Source organism: Octodon degus, unplaced genomic scaffold (assembly GCF_000260255.1).
Source record: "Octodon degus isolate 3935 unplaced genomic scaffold, OctDeg1.0 scaffold00038, whole genome shotgun sequence".
In the NCBI taxonomy this organism is placed as follows: Eukaryota; Metazoa; Chordata; class Mammalia; order Rodentia; family Octodontidae; genus Octodon; species Octodon degus.
The window spans coordinates 5,380,265-5,395,985 of record NW_004524614.1 but is presented as its reverse complement, the minus strand read 5'-3'; the positions used below and the strand labels follow the sequence as shown (position 1 = coordinate 5,395,985).

Genomic DNA, 15,721 nt, shown 5'->3' with positions numbered 1-15,721 from the left:
TTTTTTTTTTTTTTTTTGGCGGAACCGGGGATTGAACTCAGGCCCTTGCGCTTGCCAGGGAAGCGCTTATTCCACTGAGCCATCTCCCCAGCCCCATAAATTACACAACTTTTGGCCAAGAGAAATCAAGAGGAAATATGCAAGCTAACTGTAAATTTCTACAGGTGTTCTAATCCAATGTATTCAGCAAAGCAAACTGAAGGTGATTAGACTATTTATCAAGTATCTTAGAAGCAGGAACCACACAGTTTCCCACACTTTAAACAGGAGACACTTTCAATTTCGCTCCACCTTGAACAGATGCTGGACAAAGCCTCCATCCTAGAACATGCCATTATTTCTGGTATGTGACAGGAAAACAAAGGTCCAAGGTAGCTGAAGAACTAAGTGGATTTTAAAAATGACATCTATTTTTAGTGTACCTTACAGATTATCTTTCTAAAGCTAACCTGAGATAGAAACATCCATTTTTAGAAATAAAGTATATTTCATATAACATATAATCCAAATTAGATTAAAATATTTTTAACATCAAAAAGCTAAGTAATCCTCTTCTCCTTATTTCTCAGCTAAATAATTTTCCATCTGATAGTCGGCTTCCTACCTCCATCTTGTTTTCAACACACACGTTGAATTCAGTTTTTCCCTATGCCTTTACTTAATGCCCATCTTACTGAAAGTCTCTATTCCTATGTCTGAAACAGATTATGAAAAATAGACTATAAGAAACTGCACAACTTTCTCATGTATGTTCCTTGTAAAATTGCACTCTCCCTTTTGGGATTGGCTTTAATTCTCTCCTATACTTTACTATAAATAAACTGTATAAAAATCTTCCACACATAGCAAAAAGAAAAAGTCCAATATATTCTTTACTGCTGAAAAATAAAGAGTGAAGATAAAAAAGTCAAGACTGAAAATTGACTATTTATGAAGGTAGTTCCTGACTTACAAAATCAACTGTCATAATGCTTAAACAGAGTCTCGTTTTACAAAGTAACTATACAATCTGTAAAATAACTGAACTACAGTATTGTACATTTATAAACAAAAATTAGAAATACTGTTCTGACACAAAAACAAAGTCAAATTAGCCTCTGTGTGTGTGTGTGTGTGTGTGTGTGTGTGCGCGCGCGCGCATGTGCTTATGTATGTGTTTAGAGGGGGGTATGCTGGAAATTGAATGCAAGACCATGTGCATGCCTGGCAAGTACTCTACCCCTAAGCTCCATCCGCAGCCCATATCAGTGATTTCAAATGAAAAAGCCTACTATGAAAAGAATGTAGAAATAACAAGGCATATTTTGCTTTGTTTTTAAATGTGGACAGGGGTTTTCTAAATTCTTAGAATAGAACTTGATGGTATTAGTTCTAAATCAATTCTAATATCCTTCCAAAATTTTAACATGTTCTTGGATACAGGAAGAATACTACTTTTTAATAACCAATAATCAGTCACTTTTGCAAACATTAAGATAATGAAAACTTAATCAGGGACAATTAATTATACATTAAGTATAAGAAGAAAGCTGACAAAAAACACCACCTTGATAAGAAAGAAGGAGCAAATTGTCTTAGGCAGAAGAAAGCTGCTACTGCTGAAGAAAAGTTAGAGTTCTTCCCTGTATTGCTTACTGGATGCTGCTATCAACCATGACAGCTGGCTGCCGTAGGGGTTGGGTGAGGTAGGTCTGGCAGAAAGGAAGCCAGTGAGTGCCCACAATTCTTTGGACTGCACTGCCTGTTGTTCACTAGCAAGAGATGTACACGTGAAATGGAATAAATACTTTCTTAGATTCTGTTTCTTATTGTCACTTCCATCTTGTTCTGATATTTCATCTTAAGGCAAAAGCAACTGTTCTTAATATTTCTTTATAGAGATCAGGGAATTGAATGTGCTAGGTAAGCAGTCACCCGTGAGCTAAACCCAGTTCGAGGGTGTCATTCTGCTGTACTTATGCTATAAATAAGAAAATAAGAAATACCAAAATAGCTAAGAACATCATAAGGCCTAACAAGCATTACTAGAATACAATTAGACAATAACAAAATTCTAATCATATGCAAGAAGAGAGTGACAGATGTGAACTAAACAACAACAAAAAAGACTTAAAAAATGATAAATTTAATAATCCTTTCAAAGCATCTCTAAAATTTTGATTGGCAGTGGGACAAGTGTTCAAAAAAAATGCCTAAAAAAGTGAAAATTAATGTCACTTAATATAATCCAGTCAGCTGACTAGTGAATGTTTCCATCTACTCTGAGAACAAATTTCCTAATGATATGGACGCACTTCCATGTTGAACAAACAGCTGGAGTCTCAGACACTGCCATTAATTTTGTGCATTCCTACCTATAAGGTCTTTTATACTATCATTTCCTTACAATTAAGAAACACATGTTCAAACTTTGCATACAAGAATAAGTTAAAAACTATATGTATCACATGACTAACTTTAAACAAAAAGTTATCTTTTTAATTATAAGTAAAGCATCCATGTTAATTCTTACCTGATACTGTGCCATTAATGCCAATGGATTATTATTTTGACTGTTATCAAATGTTAAAACATCAAAAACTCCAACACAATTTACTCGCAACCTTCAAGGATCACAGAATTTAAAAATAAATTAGAATAATTTTTATTATATATTAATGGATATTTAGTATTTCCTCTAATATCTGGACAATCTCAGAAGACTAGGTACTGTAACTTTCATGCCTCTTCCTCCTCCCATATAATGGCTACCAAATATTTCAGAGAAAGGAAATTAAAGCCCAGGGATAAACAAAGATTATGTTTCTGATTCTAAAAATCAGTAACTGATCACCTTTTTTTTTTTTATTAACACCTTAGTTTCTTTTTTAAAATATCTCCAAACTGTTTATTAGTTATTCAATAAAGAAAACTAGTTTCCTAATACCTGCTAAGATGTACCAGGCACTTCTGCACACTTCATACGTATTAACATATTGAAATCTCTCAATGAATTTGTGAGACAGGTAGTTTAAAAATAAGGAAAATGGAATTACTAGTAATGGTCTAATAGAAATACTGAAACACAGAAACATTAAGTAACTTGTTCAAAGTCATACAGGTTAACAGAGCCAGTAAATGGATTCAGGGAACCTGGCATTAGATCTACACCCCCGGATACACACCAGTACTAGTGGCATTCTACATTCTCTACCCTTTGATTATTTATTTATATTCAACAAGGTCTCACTAAGTTAGCAAGACTTCTCAAACTCATGATCCTCCTGTCACAGCCTCCAGAGTTGTTGGTACTAAAGTCACTGTATCTAGCCAGAGCTTTAGTTCTTTACGTTATGCTGCCAAAAACAATTTTCAAAAACCTGGCAACTCAAACTCAGGTGAAGTCAAGCTCTGTGTTGCTTAACTGTACTGGAGGTCCTCAAAGCAGAGAACCAACCAGCAGTCAGAGTAACTCTGAGGAATACAGGACCTGCAGACACCCAGCCCATTGTAAGCACCAGTAGGAATCCTGGGGTGGAGTCTATAACTGACACTTTTCAGTTGAGCCTCAAGGAATTCTGGCTCACATGATCTGATTCTAGATTTTTTAAAAAAAGTTGTACTGATTACTTGTTCTCCACTCTCCTAATCTATATGCCTTTTGAACCTTATCAAGATTTTTGGTTAATAACCATTAAATAAGGGCTGGGGAGAAAGCTCAGTAGAATAAGCACTTGCCTGGCAAGTGCAAGGTCCTGAGTTCATTCACTGGTGGGGGAGGCATTAAATAAGAATTCAACACTTTATCTCCAGCATCACATGCTATGCTAGCCCTACCCCAGGGCCTGATGAACTAGACCAAACTTGGCAGTGCATGCTGGTAATCCCTGCTCTGGGGAGACTGAAAACAGGAGGATCACCATGAGTCCCAGCTGTGTAGTGAGACCCTGTACTAAATAATTAAAAAAAAAAAAAAAAAAAAGAATTCAACATTTTGAAAAACCTTACAAATGAATTTAAAATTCACAGCAATTCTTATGGATGAAATGTTCAAAAAGGTATCATTAAAGTAAATCATTATATTTACTTGCTGCCACTACAGTTAAAAAATATGAAAAATGCTAATAACCTTGTTTTCCCAGTTATCAGAATTTTTGTTGGGTCCATAACTCGACATGCCAAACCTGCTGTATGAATGGTACGCAATGCAGAACTCAGTTGGACAATGTATGCCCAAATGAGAGATTCTGGCAATAATCCAGCATGCTGCCTGGGTAATGGTCCATCATGTTGACCTATAAAGCAAATAAATCAAGAAGTAACATTTTTTTTTTAAATGAGCAGAATATTTTTATTGAGAGAAAGAAAGCTCCTGTCCTGAGAGAGGGACAGGAGGGGGGTCCCAAGTGGGTGGGTAGTTCCCCCTCAGTAACATCTTTATATAAATATAAAACTAAAAGTTTAAAATATCCAATCCAAATTTAGCAATGACAACAAAATTCATGTATATTAACAGCACAGTATGTCAAAATATCTATGTGTTAATAAGGAAAAAAAAATACTGGTGTACAATTTAGGTTTGTTGTATTAGAATTTAATAGGGAATCCCAAAGGATCTTATGACTGAGATTATACCTTCTACTGGCAGCAGCAGAACCCTCACTAAATATTCTTTTTTGTGACCATATACTTTAGTTATAAAACAATAAAAAAATTAAAGAACTGTTAGCAAAAAAAAATTTTTTAAGCCAAATTTTTTGTTAAAAACAGGAAATTTAGATTGTTACTTTATTTAAAATGTAGGTAATCCTACAGTACGTTACTATTCAGGCTTTTTGGTTGTTCACTCTGTGCCTAAAGGAAAATAAAGAAGTTTCTTTCTTTCTTTTTTTTTTTTTTTTTTGGTGGTACCAGGGATCAAACTTAGGACCTTGCTTGTACTTGCCAGGCAAACACTTATTTCACTGAGCTATCTTTCTGGCCCCCTAAAGAAGTTTTCTAATACTACTTACTTTACATTGCATATTTTCTTACTCCACTCAACCTCTTCTACCCAGATATGTCAGGATGATACCCAAATTTACATAAACATAAATGCAAAATATATTTTGATCTACTGTGATCAAAAAGTAGTAACTTTTACCTAATAATTATTATAAGTGTTTCTGGTAACAGTTTCTGGGTCAATGTTAACACTTAAAAAGTAGATGTTCTGAACTTAATGTAGATTTTGTAATTACTAAAAGTAACAGTTAATAGCCCATGCCTGTAATCCCAGCACTCAGGAGGTCCAGGCAGGAAGACTGTTGCAAGTTTGAGACCAGTCTGGGCTACAAAGTAGCTCATGGCCAGTCTGAACTGGATAGCCAGACGCTGTCTCAGAAAGACCAAAAAAAAAAAAAAAAAGTAATGGTTAAATAAGTATGATGATACAAAAATTATAGCATGGAATAAAATTTTAATAAGAAGCACATACAAGATTTTAAAAACTTTTATCTCTTGATTTGGACAAAAGTAAAGATATTCTACAAAATAAATTTAGGTGATTCAGAAAGCAGTTCTAGTCATATATACCAAAACAATGTCGAAGATAATTGAAGAGTTAGGAACTTAGGTTACAACTCCGTGGGAGAGCAGGGGGTTAGTATGCACAAAAGTATGAGTTCAATCCCCAGCACCAAAAAGACAAAAAAATGTTTATACAAATATTTAACCAGTATCTAATGTGATAAGAGGGAAAATAGAGAATTGATAGCAAACACATGGTACTTACTTTATGCCAGATATAATTCTAACTGTTTAATTCACTTCAACTACTTTTAAACCTTTTATCAATCCCTGTGTCAGATCATATTATTCCCATTTTCTAAAATTAGTATATTTCTTATAATATATTTTAGTTTGTATTAAAATGAACTATATGGTATAAGAAAACATTTTCTATACATGACTGGAATGTCAGGCAAGCTATAATCATTCAGACAATATTTGAAAAAGGTTTAATTCAAATAATATTTTAGGTGCTGGGGAGATAGCTCAGTGGTCTAAGTACCTGCCTGGCAAGGGCAAGGACCCAAGTTTGATTCCTGGTACCACATGCCATGCTGGCCCCAGAATCCCAGGTGCATCATGCAGGCTACCAACATTGGGTGTAATGGTGCTTGTCTGCAATTCCAGCACTGGGGAAGCTGAGACAGGAGGATTACTACAAGTCTGAGCTGCATAGCAAGACCCTGTACCAAATGAATGAATGAATGAATGAATGAATGAATGAATGAATGCATAAATGAATGACTGTTTTAAAAATTATTTTAAATAGGGCCAGCGAGATAGCTTCCAGCCCTGGTCCCATATGCCAAGCTGGCCCCGCCCCCAGGGTGTGCTGAACGCGGCTGAGTCCAAGTGTGGTGGTGCACCCCCTTAATCCCAGCCCTGGGGAGGCTGAAAACAGGAGGATCACTACGCGTCTGAGCTGCATAGTGAGACCCTATACCAAATGCATAAATGAAAAAAAAAATAATTATTCAAACAATACTCTAAATATCTGAAAATATTTGAAAAAAGATTAATTCCTATGGAAATGTGTTATTACATCAAATAATCAGTCAAAACCAAAAATAAAGTTAAGGTTTTTTTTTTTTAATGGAAAAAATAATCTACATAGGAGTGCTTCTAAATATGGAACTTCTAAATATATATTTAGAATATATATACTCTAAATATGGCTAGAATATATCTAGAATATATGGCAATGGCTAGATATATTCTGGTGTCACAACTGGGGTAGAAGGGCTTTGCTACTGGGATCTAGCAGGTAGAGGCTACAGTTAAATATTTATGAAATAATTATGTAGCAACAGTGTCAACCATGCTGAGGTTAAAAACCCAGCTATAAATTAAAACCAACAGTCATTTCACAGGTGTTATTACTAAAATAAACTTGAACAACAACTACAGTCAACTACAGGAAAAGTAATACCACATCCCCTTTGACAAAATCCTGCATGTGCCTATAAATGACATGGCAAAAGGAAAGAAGCGACCACATTACGTGACCAGATTTCAATGTGAAATAGGTCTGTAACCACAACTTTCTTCTTCAACTGTCAGAAGGAAGAAAGCAAAGTTACAAGTAAAGAGAAATGTACTTTTATCTGTGATTAGTCTTTATTCAAACGAGTGGCAATCTGAAAGTTTCTATAATAGGGATTTAAATATTGCCCCTCTTTTAATTTCTGTACATTATACATATTTAAGAAAATCTTTTAAAAGATTAATAACCATAGTAAAGACTACAATGAGTATATCTTGCTGCTAAACCAGAAAATGAAACTGTTCCCCAAAATACAAATCTTTCAAAATGGATTTACTTTCTCTCTGAAATAATTTACCCTTAGGTAAACATTTACTAGAATAAAATGAAAACATTTTGGTTCTTAGCATAATTTTAGTTGTAAGATATTTAAGTAAATATTAGAAACGCAAAAAAGTCCACTTGTTTAAAGTTCCTTCAAAATTTTATTTTGAAGACTGATTCCCTAAATATGGAATCCTACCTTTAAACAAAACAATGTCCTTAAATAATAACATAAATGATAGTATAGTTACATCGGTCTACAAATAAATCAAGTTATATTTAGAAAATATAAAAATGGAATATATTTATAATAAGATACAATATGATTATGAAATGATAAAAATGAAACAATGCTAAAGGAGGCAAAAACAAAACAAGACTTCTGCTTTTTTTTTTTTTTTTTTTTTTTTTGGCGGAACTGGTGATTGTCAGACCCTCGCGCTTATCAGGGAAGCGCTTATTCTATTGAGCCATCTCCCCGGCCCCTTTGCTTTGTACTTTAAAGCCACAAATATTATTCTTTTTAATGGATGCATTTTATAAATCATCTTTATTCAGAAAGCATTATACTTTAAAAATTTTTAGAAAAGGAAGGTTTAACACATTTTCCATATATTTTAAATGTCAGATACATGTCTTTCAAACTATTTAAACTTCAGTAAGTAAACACACTATTTTCTAACATTTTGCAGATTAACTTCACTTCTTTGAAATCTTTCTTTTGAAAAGGCAATAGAATCAGGTATCAGAATGGCTGAGTGGTAAAGGTGCTGGACTTAGAAAACAATAGAAGCCTTAAAATGAATCCCTGTTAGGGCAGAGTTGCATGTGTTTGAATTAAAAACTATTTTTCCATAGAACAAAAGCATTTATCAAAGTATCTTTTTCTTACCCCATTTTCTTTTTGTGAAGTAGGCATCCGCATTAGGGTCATTAAAGTGTCTACTCATCATAGTTTCTCCTCCAGCATGGAAATCATATGCAAACACAAGTGCTTCAAATAAAACACAAGCAATCATTATTGAAGCCTCACTTCAAATAAGGTAGCTCAGCATTAGTAAGACAAATTATAGCATAAGTTACTCACAAGGCTCTGCAAATGCTTTAGTGGTAAATACTTCACGCAGGGTTACAATATTTGAGTGCTGAATTTTTTTCCACATATCAACCAACACCATACACTTTGTGTTAACAAGACGAAAACCTGAAAAAGAACATTTTTCCACTATAAAAAACTCTAAATGACATCTCCTATGGTATTCTATCAGAAATGCAGAGAAAATCCTGTTAATATATTGCTTATAAGGTATTCATTTCCAAATGAAAAATCTTTTAATTGATATGTTAATGAAGCATTCAGGAAAGTTTAAATAATCTTAACCTCAATAACATAATCATAAAAAAATTATCTTCCTTACCATGTATCCTCCGAAGGCAATATGGCAGGTCATCTTTGCTATTTACAGCTTTGTAGCAAGATGTAATGTATCCAAAATTACTTGACTTCTGTATACGGTTAGGGGGTGGCAGTGGTTCTAGAGGGAATAGGCTATGGTAGCTATCAACTTCTGTAGGGACTGCTAGAATAATTCATAGGAAGACAACTTTCAGTTACAGGTATTCATAAATGAAAGTAATAAAGCAAAGATCAAATCAACCACAAACCAATCATATATCAAAACTTCTTAGAATAGTGTTGACATAATGATTCTATGCCTCAATATCAATAAAAATAGGCACTGTAAAACAAAAACAACTGAAGTCTATAACCTAAACTGTATTTCCTATTTATTCAACACAATATACTTTTTTGTTGTTTCTCAGAAATAACTAACACAGCTGGGGATAAAGCCCAGTGGCCCAGTGACTGCCTGACAAGCATAAAGTCCTGAGTCTGATTTCTGGTTACCCCATTCCCCACCCCCGGCCAAAAAAAAGAAAAAATATTAGAAACTATGATAGTCACCATTTTCTTATTATGGTGATGAATAAACCAAGATAGTATCTTTAAACATTTAATTTCCCTAAAATATATTTAGATATGAATTTTTTTGTAGCATGAATTCCAAACAAATCACATTAAATTGGGTGTTGTTTTCATGTGTATATATCTATGCACATACCTAGCAACAAAACAACTGATACTGAAACACTTAAAAACCAATTTTTGGCTAAGTAAGTATAACTCAAGGAAATTTCCTCCCTCAAATAAGAGAGTTAATTAGTACTTACTGAAGTTCAATAATAATGAAAACACTGGTAGCAGAAATCCTAAGAACAGGGAACTGATTACCTATAGTTCTTAGTATACCCACTCAGGAGAAAACCATAGTTTTAAACCCTAGTAGAAACAAAAAGACTACTACTGTGACTTTCATGTACCTCAAAGAACAAAAAAGTATGTTTAAGCATATGGATTTGCTCATGACACACTGTTAAGACTCTAGAAGCAGGGCTGGGGAGATAGCTTAGTAGAATAAGCACTTCCCTGGCAAGTGCAAGGACGTGTGTTCAATCCCTGGTTCTACCAAGAAAACAAAACAAAACAAAAAAAAAAACTCTAGAAGATATATATCTATATATGGAGATGGAGACCACTATGAAGCAGCCCTGAGCAGGACTTATATTAACTGATGGGCTTTTCATGTTTATTTCTAATTCTGTATAAAACCTAGGCCACTTGCTTGGAAATGGGTGACTAGACTCATAGTAAGTAAACTTCCACGTCATTAATCCTTATTGAGGCCTGTAATGGCAGGTGAAGCCTAAAAGCCTCAGACAAGATGGCAGCCAAGGACACTTGGATCCAACCCCAACTAGATAAAGCCTGTAGCCTCAGGCACCTCACACCTGGGTGCATTAACTTAATAGTTTACTTGGAGAAGTCCTACAAAAATAGCTGTGCCCTTCTTAAGTACTTACTCCCTTCTTTTAGATAAATAAATAAAGTCCGCCCAGAGAGGATCTAGGTCTCAGCCCTGAGAAAAACAGGAATTTTGTGAGAGGGCTTTGATCCTCCTGGAGCCCTAAATCCATTTGCCTCTTTTTATTTAGCCTTTGCCATACATTTGTTTGGCAAATGTGATTATGGACCTGGTAAGTCTACAATAACTAGGATACTTATTATTAACCCAATACTGTATACTAGAGCTGGGCTAGAGATGTATATAGTTCAGTGGCAGAGTGCTGCTTTGCATGTGCAAGGCCCTGCACTTGACAGCCAGTGCTATGAAAGGGTTTAACACAAAAAGTATGCCATGGTTTCTCTATAAAACATAAGCAATTTGTAATAATTTTTTTTATTGCTCCTTACTGACTAAAGTAAGTATGTATCAATTTTACAAGCTAAAAGGACAAGCAGTTTTTAATGCGTCAAATACAGCAAGTTTTATCTTCCAGTTAGACATTTTCATTTTTTATCTTGAATTACTTAACAATGCTCATATTTTAAGTAAACAAAGACAAATCAATACGAAGCAAATAGTATATGCACAGAATGACCAACCAGAAGGGAATACAATGAAACTTTAACAATGGTAATTTTTGAATATGAACATTTGTTTAGGTAAAATTCCATTAAGAAAACTAATTCCAGAAGACAGGCTCAAACATTCTCACAATAATTCCATGAGATGAGATTACACATTTTATAAATAAGAAAAGCAGGAATTACATAGCTGAGAGAGTTAGGATGAGAGCCTAGGACCCTAAACTCTGCTGCCTCAGACTCTTAAATCACTGGATGGCATTTCAGGCAAACTTTAACAAGATAGACTGATTTAATGTCATTTTTGATGAAGCAGCACATTCTGCTAAAATAAAGCCAGTATAAGGGAAATACAAGCAAACATAACAGTTAACTTTTACCTATTTATAATTTTTCACTTGATTGATTCATGTAATATCTATAAAGAAACCAAAAGATGGATAAATTTTCTTTCCTGACTATTTCATATGAAAAGCATTAATTCAATAGGAGTAATAAATGAGAAACTTAAAGATATACTAAGCACAAATATATACTATGTACTAGAGAAGTCATATTAATGAAAAGGGGGTTCTCACCCTCAAGAATAGAAAAAATGAAAGTATGTAGATTTATATAAAACAACACAAGACAAATAGTTATTAAAAAAAATACAATTCACCATGGCACTAATTGGCAGAACCAGGTCAGGCCCTTGCACTTGCCAGGGAAGCACTTATTCTACTGAGCCTTCTTCCCAGCCCCTGCACTAATCCTTTAACTTTAGCATCCTTCAGAATCACCTAGAGGCTTGTTAAATAGTTTGTTGATTTCTAATCTGAAGTTTTTTGCATCAGCAGGCCTAAAGTGGAGTCAAAGAACTTGTAATTCTAACAAGTTCTTAAATTATAATGAAAATGAGGATGCCAGCAAGGGATCACGGTTTACAAAGCACTATCCTATGGATATAGATAAAGAAGCCAAAGATATAAGGAAAGATCTCATGAAAAAAGTGGCGTTTTTAAAGCACAAGGATGAAGGGAAGGCTGTTCTCAATGAGCTGAAAAAGTAGAAAGGGTGAATAAAGTTGAGGAAATTAACAGGATTAACAAGGCCTACAGATGTACACTATGCTTAGGAATGGCAGGCTCGTACGTTGTGGGAGCATAAAGTATACTACAGAGAGAGCAGAGAGTGCAGACAAAGCTGAAGCAGATGTGCTGCAATCGTACCATAAGGAAACAAATGCCATACTCGGAATATGAAATTTATTACACTAAGCAGGGATACTCATCCCACCAGCATGAAGAGACACGAAAGACATGTATCAACTAAAAATCCTACACTTTCATGTGGCCACTGTCCAACAAGTCATAGAGAACTTTATAAAAGAAATTTGTGCGTCAGTGGAAAACTGCACTATCTAAAGGATACCTCTCAGGTATGTGTGTAGAATCTATTTTGCAATTCTGTAAACCATAGACAACTGACAGCACTACAAAATAATTCTTGTCTAGACATGAATACTTTGTCCGGACTAATGGAGATTCTACTGATTTCTCTTGGGATTTTATAGGGATTGCATTCACTTTATGGGTCAGTTTGAGAGTAGATATTTTAACAATACTATATTAACTTTGGGGGGGGGGGGTTGGGCAGAACCGGGATTGAACTAAGGCCCTTGCCCTTGCCAGGCAAGCACTTATTCTACTGAACCATCTCCCTGGCCCCTATACTAACTTTTTGAATCCATGAACACAGACATCTTTCCATACTATGTCTACTTTAATTTCTTTCATCAATGTTAAAGTTTTCATTGTAGAGATATTTTATCTCTTTGGTTAAATTTATTCCTTGTGTTTTATGTTGGGGTAGGCAGTTTTAATTAGTAAGTGGGATTGCTTCCTGAATTCTAGTTGAAATAATTCACTATTGGTATATTTAAAAAGTTATTCAGTTTTTTTGTATCTTAGTTTTACAACTTTGCTGAATTTGGTTCTTAGTTCTAATAGTATTTTGAAGTCTTTGAGGGTTGATATGTAAGTACAAGCTCTCTGTGAACAGTAACAACTGACTTCCTTTTTAAAAATTTCAACATCCTTTTTATTTTTCTCTTGCTTCATTGTCCTAGCTAGGACTTCCAGTACAATGTTGAATAAAAGTATTACTTTTTACCATTACTCTCACCCTTGTCTTATTCTAGATCTTGGGGAAAAAAGCTTTTAGCATTTCCCCACTTAGTATTATGCAGCTGTTTGACTTATTTTATATGGCTTTTATTATGTTGAGGTATATTCCCTCTACATCTAATTTGCTCTCTTTGTATACTGAAGGGATGCTGAATTTTAAAGACAAGACTACTTACTGTGCACTTCTGGTCAATTTAACAAATGTAAATAATTATTCATGAATGAATGGGTGCCTCGATCAATATCAGTCACTAAATCAACTACTGTAAAGAAAACACTCTAGAAATTTAAGCGAAGAAGAAAATCAACATAGATTACATCTGCTGTATGTAGTCTCTTGGAACTCAGTACTTAATGTAGCACTAAGATTCTTCTGTATTGCTGTCAATATACTTTCTTCATCTCTAATGTTACACAGAACACTGCACTATCTATATAATCATCTACTATTCTACAAAAGGACATTAGGATAGTTTCAGGTTTTTGTTGCTATGAGCAGTATTTTATAAATATCTTGTCCATCTTCCAAAAAAATGTACAGGGGTTTTGTCTCATTTTAGGGTCAGAACTGCTACATAAAAGGGCATATAATCATTTTTTAAAATGTATTTAGTACAGGGTCTACAGGGTCTCACTACATAGGTAAGACTCATAGTGATTCCCCTGTTTGCAGCCTCCCAAGCACTGGGATTACAGGCTCATGCCACCAGGCCTCGTCTCAGTCACCTTCTCAGCACACCCCCAGGGGGCAAGACCTGCACAGTATGCTGGGGAATGAAGCCCAGTCACTGAGCTCTGCCTTGAAGCAGGCACTTTACTCCACTGAGCTATCTGGCTGGCCTTGCATATAACCATCTTAAGGAGTTTTCCAAAGTAGTTTCAGGTTCAACAATTTATCCTACCAAAATACATACATCTGAGAACATATGGACCTATACCCTAACACTTTTTAAATAGTCAAACTTTAAAATATGTATCTTACTTGTATTTCTCCTTGGAGAAAACAATGTCTGTGTCCTGAAAAGAAAATCTTCCCTATTAGTGTTAAATCTATTCATTTATATTTTGGGATAAGGTTTAAAGGTTTCATTTTAAACATGAAAAAATTTTTTTTTTATTTTTTTGGTTTTTTAAGACCATGTAGCTTAGGCTGGTCTTGAACTCACTATGTAGTCCAAGCTGACCTCAAACTCCTTGAAATCCTCCTGCGTCAGCCTCCCAAATGCTAGAGTTACAGATGTGCACCACCAGGTCCTTTATCATTTTAATGTGGCTTAAGATGATCTAATTTTATCCTTTCTATGTAAGAAAAACATTTCCAATGCACTTCTCCCAGTGATATGCCACCTTTATCACAGAATGTGTCAGGCTCTTCCTATTCTGTTTTGTTCATTTATTAATCCCTGTATCACTACCATACTATATTACTGTTACTATAGGCCCAAATAATCAAGTCTTCTCTTTCCATACAGCCATAGATTCATTTAATATAAAACATGATCATGTTCTAAAAAGTGAGCAATCTTCGCCCTTTTTTCTCTGAAAACTTTTATCATATTCCATGAAAAACTATGTGATGACTTGATTAAAATTGTACTGAATTGAAAAAATAGTCACTGTTGTTCCTACACATTACAGCTTACCTTATTAAATGCCTCTTAATAAGCCTTCTTTCTTCACATAGTATACATCTTTTATTGTATTTATTCCTAGTATAGCTACTATAAAAACCATTCATTCTTTTTATTAATTTTGAAGTTATTGGGTAGTTGTCTATAGAAATGTAACTGACATATTCTTACATGTAGCTATTTTCTAAGATCTTATTGTTTCAAATTTCTAATCTATAATTGTATGATTTACAGACATGTTTATTTCTTTCCATTTTTTATGCTTTCAAACTCGTATTTTTCTTTTTTTAACTTTCACCCTGACTAGGATCTGAAATACAATGTTACATATTTAAGAGAAATTTCAATCAGATACTTCAAAAGATTATGACAAATGTTTCCCATTCAGTTAAACTAGAAATATCAGTCTTAAGACATACTGTAACAGCCCAACATACCACTTTTAATTCTTCGGCAATCAAGTTTAAAAACACACTGGATCTTTCTGAATCCTGATTATCACCAGATGTTTTAAGATTATTTCTGAGCCATATGTATTCCTACTGTATTATTTCTAACATTTTGCTAAATTAAATTTATACAGATTACAGAAAGAGATTAATACTGAGAAACACAGTACAATCAAAAAAACCTAGGTCTAAGTCTTGACTCAGTTAGCCATTTACCAGCCATTACTTACTACCAGCAAGTGACTTGAACTGTCTACTCCGTTTTCCTATATGTGAAAGAGATGATCAAATGTCACAGGTTGTTGGTGAAGAATAAAGTAAAAAACCTAAACTAAACATCTAGCCCTTCAATGCCTACTAGTGTTCCATTTTTGGAACACCCATAACAACAGAAACAGAAATTTTTTTCTCTTAAAATTCTTGTTTCTGAATTTTTCTAGGTAATACACATGAATTTCTGCAGAACAATTTAAAAAGTTTCAATGTTAAACATAAATGGGTTAATGAGCAAACTGTGTGGAACACAGCAGTCTTAGAAATAATAATTACTTTGATCCTCTGCTTGAGAAACCATACCTTTAAATGTTAGGAGAAAATCTATCAAGTTCTAGTGAATACTCATGAATTTGAACTTTTAAAAAAGTAACTAG

General features: G+C 34.2%; 1 protein-coding gene across 7 annotated transcripts in view; it reads right to left on the bottom strand.

Moving 5' to 3' along the window:
- Pan3 (PAN3 poly(A) specific ribonuclease subunit) overlaps positions 1–15,721 on the bottom strand; it is a 153,453-nt gene that overhangs the window by 20,199 nt on the left and 117,533 nt on the right. For 3 of the 7 annotated variants that reach the window (XM_004631052.2, XM_004631053.2, XM_023715013.1), the window contains 5 exons: positions 8,755–8,916; positions 8,424–8,540; positions 8,229–8,330; positions 4,109–4,274; positions 2,513–2,603 (listed from right to left, as the gene is read on the bottom strand). In XM_004631052.2, the coding sequence (XP_004631109.1) occupies positions 2,513–2,603; positions 4,109–4,274; positions 8,229–8,330; positions 8,424–8,540; positions 8,755–8,916 (638 nt within the window). Of the gene's footprint in view, positions 1–2,512; positions 2,604–4,108; positions 4,275–8,228; positions 8,331–8,423; positions 8,541–8,754; positions 8,917–15,301; positions 15,338–15,721 lie in introns of all 7 variants that reach the window. The other 4 variants (XM_023715009.1, XM_023715012.1, XM_023715010.1 and 1 more) reach the window with 3 other exon arrangements.